Genomic DNA, 8,352 nt, shown 5'->3' with positions numbered 1-8,352 from the left:
TAGATCCTTATACGAAATTCTCGATTACTATCTCCCGGCATCTCGGATGCACCTTCACCTTGCCCTCACTCTCTCAAGAGTTGCTAATCATTCCACATGCAATCCGGCCATGAATTGCACCCACTCGTGAAACTTCCACCAACCTTGCAACACTCGTGTATGCTAATCATACATAACACTAGATCCAATAGACATTTGAATACTTCATTCTACCCTAAGTCCTTCATCAAACAAGAACAAGAAATAAGGCCAAACCAAACATTCTCAGGCTATTGAATCTTAGTTATGTATAACTATAATGCACAAACCAATCAATTACACTAATGATGTCAATTTCATATAAGAAAGAAACCAAGGCTATCATCCATCATATAATCAGACAATTCTATCATGCAATTCCTAAAGATCCTTAGCCTATCACTAGCATGCTCTTCTAATATATCACATATTCATAAATCAAATCATATCAGATAACATGTATGGATATTTTAGGAAAAAACTTACTTGATCTCGGTCGATTGCATGCACCACACCCTGTTTTGTATTAGAAAACCCTTATATTTAAAAACATTTCTTTTTGAAAAAATTTACTAAACACTCAATTTGAGTTCAAACACACCCGATAGTATGTCCGAATCCCTCAAACCAAGGCTCTGATACCAACTTGAAATGTCCCAGAAATAAGACCCGAAAATTTTCATTTCAAAATTTATAAAACAGTAAACTATATCATTGTTAGAAACCAATGTAATCGAATTTTATCAATACATCTTCATCATCAGAGTAAATCACAAATGCAGAAATGAATGGTGTGTGCTCTTTAATTCTCCTGGGCTCTTCCCTTTGAAACCAGAAGTGCTTGAAAAATAAACTGAAAACCATAAGCACAAAGCTTAGTGAGTTCCTTAAAACACCACATACCATACATACATAGCACATAACGAGCCCCACCCTAACTCGTATAATGGATCATGACCAATGAGTATAACAGGCCCCTCCCTAACTCGCATAACCCCCCCCCCCCCCCAATGAGTATAACGGGCTCCGTCCTAACTCGCATAACAGGCCCCGCCCGCATACAATTCATATAAACATAACAGGTAATGGCATACAGAATAACCATCGGTCCCCGCCCAATAAACATATAAGCACATACACATACAAGTGTCACACAGACAACGAGTATTCTAACATAACAGATCATGGGTCGACATTGGTGCCTTCAACCCGCTAAACATAATGAGGAGGCTTACCTCAATCTGTTGATAATCAAATAATTGCTCACGTCGAACTGAATAACCTTGCAACAACTAACAATAAATACAATCTTAATCAATAATTAACCCGATAACCTAAAATACCCTTAGGTCAAGCTTGGTTAACCCTGGTCAAAGTCAAAGTCAACAGTCATGGTCCAAAAGTCAATATGTCTTCCCAACGGAGTACGCCCATCGTACTATGATGCTCACCAATAGCAGGGCACTGACCGCGTACTTGCAGCGTACTACCAGGTACGCACTATGTACTCAGCCCAGCCCCAAAACTCCATTAAGATCTTATTCCATTAAGTTCTTACATCCAAAACCCAGATCCAAGCCCAAAATGATGTCTTAAGTCATAAAGTTTCCAACTTTATGACTTTGCATGGCTATAAAGTGCTTAATGTCCAAAACCCTAAGTTCTTAACCCAATAAGACATCACAAGTCTTGCATGGAAGGGATAGAAGGGCCAAGATCACATTTTTATAGTTCATATTAGCTTTATAATAGATAAAGTTTCCAACTTTATCCATTAGAACGGTTCCAACAAACAAGATCTAGTCTTTAAGTCTTAAAGGGACCCAAAAGTTCATCTTTTTCAACTTAATCCATTAAGTACAAGTCTCCAACTTTCAGATCTGAATCAAAATGATGTTTAGATGGATAAAGTTTTCAGTTTTATCCATAACAAGGTTACAAACTTTCAAGATCTAAACTTTATGCACTAAAATGACCAAAAGCTCATAACATCCAAAACTAGATAGATCTAACAAATGCATCATCAAGATTCAAACTTTATACCTCTAGAAGATAGATCAAGGTGAACAAAGTCCAGATCTACAAGCTCCAATGCAACCAACACTTCTCTAAGTAGTTCCTTCATCTCCAAGGTACACCATGCATACTCCAAAGCACTCAAAAACACATTTTTTAGTACACAAGGCTCAACTAGGGTTAAGGTTTCATGGAAGGGGTTTTGGAGGGGTGGAGGCAGAGAATGAAGTGGGTCTGTGTGAGTTAAGGAGCATAATAGGGCTCAAAGCACAAAAATAGGGTTTAGGCACTGATTGCATACACCCAACGTAGTTATGGTACGCCTTGCATACTCAAGATGCCTCAGTATGCCCAACGCACTCCCCTACGTACGCCCAACGTACTCAGCATAACCCAAAATCGACCAAACTTCAAATGGGCATAACTTCTTCTTTCTAACTCTGATTTTGACGTTATTTATATCCACGAAAAACTAACGAGAAGCTCTACACTTCTATCAACTCGGACTTGCCTTAAAACCTTCCAAAAAATCTAAAATTCATAAAATCCCGAACTAACACTTTACCGAAATACCCCTTGGCGCCAAAACACATACTGAACTCCCGAATCATCCAAATTACATTACCCACACCCCAAATAAGTCTAAGTCTCTTTTTCTCAAAGGCCCTAAGCCTGAAGATATTCGATTGTCGGGTCACCACCCCCCCCCCCCCCCATAGGAAACAATTCGGAGCAGGACGTTACATCACAAGTGTGAAATTCTCGAAATCATCAAATTTCATTTTTCACTCTGAACCTTGAAATTCTTGTTGATACTAAAGGATTTTACTTTTACCATTGTTGCAGATTACACAAAATGTTTCACAATTTGTTCAACCTCTTGTATCTAAAGGAAGTCAATGTTATATAGTTGCCTCAAGGTTTTCTTCATTTTCCAAAATTACAGAAATCCTATATTAATTTTTTCACAAATAACTTATTTTAATAATATAAATAATATTTTATTTCTCAATGTAAGCTTGAACTTTGTTGGTAGTGCTTTGATGATTTTAAGACCCCGGGATTATCCTCAACAGACAACAACAGAACTCTGTGGTAAATCACGAACTTCTACATTTTATTATTTTAAATAAAAAAAATCCTATTTTATACTTAAAACAAAATTAGATTATATCTTTAAAATTAATTTATGATATTCTCTATAGGCTGGTGCTTCAGTATGGTGTCAGAAACTCGCGGTCAATGAATCACCATTTTAGGAGGTAAAATTAGTAAAAATGGCTATAAAAAACTTGAGTTAGTTTTCTAGGTAAAAATGGTGTCAGAAACTCGCGGTCAATGAATGTAAGAAGATGATATTGACGATAGTTTTGTTGCAATTATTTATACTTTGTGTTTTTTCATGGTGAAGATTTGAGCAAAAGTTGTTAAAAGGTTTTCTAGGGTGGTTATTTTTTTGTATGTATATTGGAAAAAATGAAGTGTTTAGTTATTTTATGCCACGAGACATAGACTAATTGGCACCGAGATTCTTACATGTATATATACAACTTGAATGTTGTACACTTATATATATACAGAGGAATTGAATGTTCTATAATGCTTATCATTACTTGAAACTCTTATTCGTTGTGGATGTGCAATTTTAATTATTGCAATTATATATAATCACATGGGTAATGTCATAGTGAAGAATTAGGGTTTTCATTTTCTAAGGGCTGGCTGACATTAGTAAAGACGTGGGGCTTAGCTTAGTATCAAGATTAGATGGGATCCACTACTTATGGAATAATGATTTAAAAGAGAAAAATAACGTAATGTGGTTGTTTTTGTCATTTCCATTATAAATTTACTCTCTTTACCTTTGTTGTGTTCTAGCATGTATTATTGAAGCCATTTGTGGAAACAAGCGTGTTCCCATGATGAAAAGATGGTCTTTCCCCTACGGTAAACACATTAAATGGATATCCAGCTATGATGTTACCATAAAAGAAATCACCTCGATTGACCAGTGTAGTGCATCACGCATCTAAAAACAAAGAGAGTTAGAAAGAAGCACTTAAAGCTCCTCGAAGGCAAAGAACTATCGGGTCTATGTGCATTCTAGAAAGATTCTTTCGTCTGTTTTTATAGTAGTTGCGTGGCACCGATCATAAATATATAAAACGTATTTTTTTCTTATTTGCACAAAACACTCTCTAATGTACAAAATGCTCATTTTTGAAGTGTCTAATATCATCATTTTCAATAACATGACATCTTTTAATACTACGTATCGTATGTGTGTGTATATATATATATACCTCCTATTGTTTCTTTATATTTTTATTAGATTTTAGTAAAAAACAAAGAATTTTTTTGAAATTCCGGAAATGTTAATCAAATTTTATATTCGTTATTTAAATTTGGAGTAGTTTTTTTACTGTTTGAAATATGAAACATTAGTTTGAAATGTATTTGTATGTCACAAAATATATTTAATTTGATATAAAGTAGTTGAGAATGTCTTATTTGGAAAAGTTGAGTAAATTTCTAAAAAGCAAAATGATTATTTTCTCAAATAATACATTCAAAAGTTGTTAGTTATATAAATATCCCCTATTGATCTATAAAAAATAATTCGAACATTCATAGCGCCTACCAAATTAAGTCGGTTTAAAATTGTGAGCAAAGATAAGCAAAATCATTTCCTCATAATGTGGTGTTTAGAGAAAAAAAAAATTACAAGAACTAAACGAAGGACTGAACTTGTTAAAATTATATTTGAAGGACTTTTGTTGATATATATATCAGGGACAAATGATAACTTCATTCATTACTTTATTATAGAACGAAGGTGACCGGATTGGATTCGAAGCATGCATACCTCCAACCCAATCCTTTTTAAAAATCTTCAAAAAAAATCTCTGTCTCCACATTTCCTCCTCCATTTCTGCCCCCCTCTTACCCTCTTCGATCGTTCATAAATACCCGATGTATACAGCTCGACAACTTGGTCGTATCGCTGTTACATTTTAGTTATTCGGTAAAAGTACTGAATTCAGGGAAAGCAAGTGGGAGAGAAGAGAGAAGGAATGCGGGCATATTTTCTTGCCGGAAGTCCGGTGAAGTTGATCATAACCGGCACCGCCGTCGCCATTTTATTACAGGCGGCATTTGTTCTTTCTGGGTTTCCCACGTCTCTTACGTTGGAGAGAGCTTTTCCGACGAACCATCTTGTTGATTTGAATGAACTCAGAGTTAGAGATAGTTTCAGGCACCCTAGAATCTTGCAGCAGCAGTCTTCTGTAGCAAGTGTTGTTAGTTTTCCTGTTCAAGGAACCTATGATCCCTATCGTGTTGGGTAATTCCTTGATTTACTCTATTTTATCAGACAATTAATCGAATTACAGAAGCGTATATCTTCAATATTCGGTTGAAATTCTCCAAATTTTGGTTGCGTTGTATTCAATTGTAGATGACTAAATTCCATTCATCATGTAGGCTTTACTACACAACGCTTCATTTGGGTTCTCCTCCGAAGCAATATTACGTTCAAATCGACACCGGAAGTGATATATTGTGGGTGAGTTGCAGTTCATGCAAAGGTTGCCCTAAATCCAGTGCACTTCAAGTATGTTTTTCACCATTTCTTATCACAAATCTCATTCTCGAATACTATTTTTATCTTTATCTTTTCCAATCAACAGATCCCAATACAGTCATATGACCCTTCAACCTCATCAACAGCTTCTTTAATCTCTTGTTCAGACCATCGATGTCTTCTCGGAACCCAATCTTCCGATTCCAGCTGTTCCGGTTCCAATAACCAGTGCAGTTACACATTCCATTACGGAGATGGCAGTGGGACATCTGGTTATTACGTATCTGATCTAATCCATCTTGAGACAATCGTCGGGAATTCAATACCATCAAACGCTTCCGCATCTATCGTATTCGGGTAACTTCTCGCCTAATCCGTTACCCCCTACGAATTTTCTTCATAAGAACCCTAATTAACTTCTCAAACTTACGAAACAGTTGTAGCACATCTCAAACCGGAGATTTAACCAAATCCGATCGAGCAGTTGATGGAATTTTCGGATTCGGTCAACAAGGATTATCTGTAATCGCACAACTTTCGTCACAAGGGATATCCCCAAATGCATTCTCCCATTGTCTCGTCGGAAACGGCGCCGGCGGTGGTATTCTGGTTCTTGGACAAATAATCGAGCCAAACATGGTGTATACTCCATTAATCGCGTCACAGTAAGTTCTCTTTCAAGGAATTTCGAGAAGACATCAATTAAAATCAAAACTTGATTATCTTTAAATGATCCAAACTCATCATTATCATCATCCAGGCCACATTACAACATAAATCTGTTGAGCATCTCTGTAAATGGACAAATATTATCCATTGATCCTTCGATGTTTGCCACATCAAGCAGTCGAGGAGGAACCATAATTGATTCCGGAACTACCCTCGCATACCTTACAGAAGAAGCTTATGATCCTTTCGTGGATGCCATAAGTTCAAAAGGGTGAAATCGTCAAAATCATCAAAATTCGTTCTCACTTTGAATATTGAACTCCTTGTTGAAATGAAAGGATTGTACTTTTACCATTGTTGTAGATTACACAGTCTGTTTCACAATTTGTTGAACCTCTTAGATTCAAAGGAAGTCAATGTTATATAGTCGCCTCAAGGTTTTTCTTCATTTCCCAAAATTACCAAAATCACAAATTAATTTTTTCATGAATTTTTTATTTAATAATATAAATAATATTTCAGTACGCCTGAGATATTTCCCACAGTGAGCTTGAACTTTGCTGGTAGCGCTTCCATGATTTTAAGACCCGAGGATTATCTTCAACAACAGATCTCTGTGGTAAATCATTAAATTCTACATTTTATTAATTTAAATAAAAAAATGCGATTTGATACTAGAAATAAAATAAAATTATATCTTAAAAATTAGTTTATGATATTCTCTGTAGGACGGGGCTTCAGTATGGTGCATAGGGTTTCAGAAAAGTCAAGTTCAAGGAATCACCATTTTAGGAGGTAAAAGAAATTTAGCAAATATGACATAATCAAGATTATTTTTTTTTTTAAATTTGAATTATTATTAATTACATTATGAACAATGTAGATCTTGTTTTAAAAGACAAGATTATTGTTTATGATCTTGGGAGTCAGCGAATTGGTTGGGCTAATTACGACTGTAAGTAATCTTATAACATCAATTTTTTCCATAAAAAAGAAAATAGTCGATAATTATGATTTGACTTTGAAAAATCAAAGATGCACGGATTATTATTTATTAAAAAATTATAATCTTGTATTATTTATGTTATTAGGTTCGATGCTTGTAAATGTGTCGACTATGTCAAGTGGTGGAACAAACGAGCATGTGAATGCTGGTCAAATTGGTGGTAGTAATTCATTGCAAGATGAATGTAAAAAGATGATCTTGATGATGGTTGTGTTCCAACTATTTGTAGTTTTTGTTTTTTCATAATCAAGATTTGAGCAAAAGTTGTTAGAGGTTTTCTAGGGTGGTTATTCTTTTATATGTATATTGGGAAAAAAAAATAAAGTATTTAGTGTTATATTATTTTAGGCCACGGGAAATAGATTAATTGGAACCAAGAATTATACATGTATATAAAGAGGAACTACATGTTCAGTAATGCTTATCACCACTTGAGACTCTCTTATGTGTTGTGGATGTACAAATTTAATGCAATTATATATAATCACATGGATAATGTCATAGTGAAGAAGTAGGGTTTTGATTTTTCAAGGGTTGGCTAACATTAGTAAAGAAGTGAGTTTTAGCTAACTATGAAGATTAGATGGGATCACTAGTTATGGAATAATGATTTAAAAGAGAAGAATAACGTAATGTGGTTGTTTTTGTCATTTCCATTATAAAGTTATACTCTTTACCTTTGTTGTGTTCTAGCTTGTATTGTATTATTGTAGTCAGTTGTGGTAAGTGGATATACAGTTATGGTGAACAACTTATTCACACGCTTTACTATAAAAGAAGCAACCTCCATCAAGATCATCTTCTTAGTTCTTACATTCATCTTGCAATGAATTAGAAAGAAACACTTAAAGCTCGTGGATGACAAAGCATATTTTAGAAGGGTAAATTACATGGATAGTCCCTGTGATTTAGAGTAATCTGCGTGTTTAGTCCATAACAACTTTTTTTAACTCGGACAATCCCTACTATTAGACATAAAAAGATAGTTTTACCCTTATAATTTTATTTTCATATTTATTATAGTTTTTTGTTATTCAAAAATATTGAAAAAGTTCATATG

General features: G+C 34.7%; 1 protein-coding gene across 1 annotated transcript; it reads left to right on the top strand.

Moving 5' to 3' along the window:
- Positions 1 to 4,870: 4,870 nt before the first annotated feature.
- LOC144998287 (aspartic proteinase 36-like) lies at positions 4,871 to 7,664 on the top strand. Its single transcript, XM_078958083.1, has 10 exons — positions 4,871 to 5,377; positions 5,518 to 5,647; positions 5,724 to 5,974; positions 6,055 to 6,282; positions 6,378 to 6,545; positions 6,652 to 6,723; positions 6,809 to 6,905; positions 7,015 to 7,081; positions 7,170 to 7,241; positions 7,378 to 7,664. The coding sequence occupies exons 1-10, from the start codon at positions 5,109 to 5,111 to the stop codon at positions 7,536 to 7,538; spliced, it is 1,515 nt and encodes a 504-aa protein (XP_078814209.1). The 5' UTR covers positions 4,871 to 5,108; the 3' UTR covers positions 7,539 to 7,664.
- Positions 7,665 to 8,352: the final 688 nt, after the last annotated feature.

The sequence above is a fragment of the Lactuca saligna genome, chromosome 1 (genome assembly GCF_052625555.1).
Source record: "Lactuca saligna cultivar CGN05327 chromosome 1, ASM5262555v1, whole genome shotgun sequence".
Lineage (NCBI taxonomy): Eukaryota > Viridiplantae > Streptophyta > Magnoliopsida > Asterales > Asteraceae > Lactuca > Lactuca saligna.
This window is presented reverse-complemented; position numbering and strand designations above follow the sequence as displayed.

What these genes read in the sequence shown, in the direction of transcription:
- LOC144998287 (XM_078958083.1), top strand. Translation starts at nt 5,109, where the DNA reads ATGCGGGCATATTTTCTTGCCGGAAGTCCGGTGAAGTTGATCATAACC. An exon ending in TATGATCCCTATCGTGTTGG is followed by an intron (nt 5,378 to 5,517) that starts GTAATTCCTTGA and finishes TTCATCATGTAG; the next exon opens with GCTTTACTACACAACGCTTC. An exon ending in TGGTTGGGCTAATTACGACT is followed by an intron (nt 7,242 to 7,377) that starts GTAAGTAATCTT and finishes TTATGTTATTAG; the next exon opens with GTTCGATGCTTGTAAATGTG.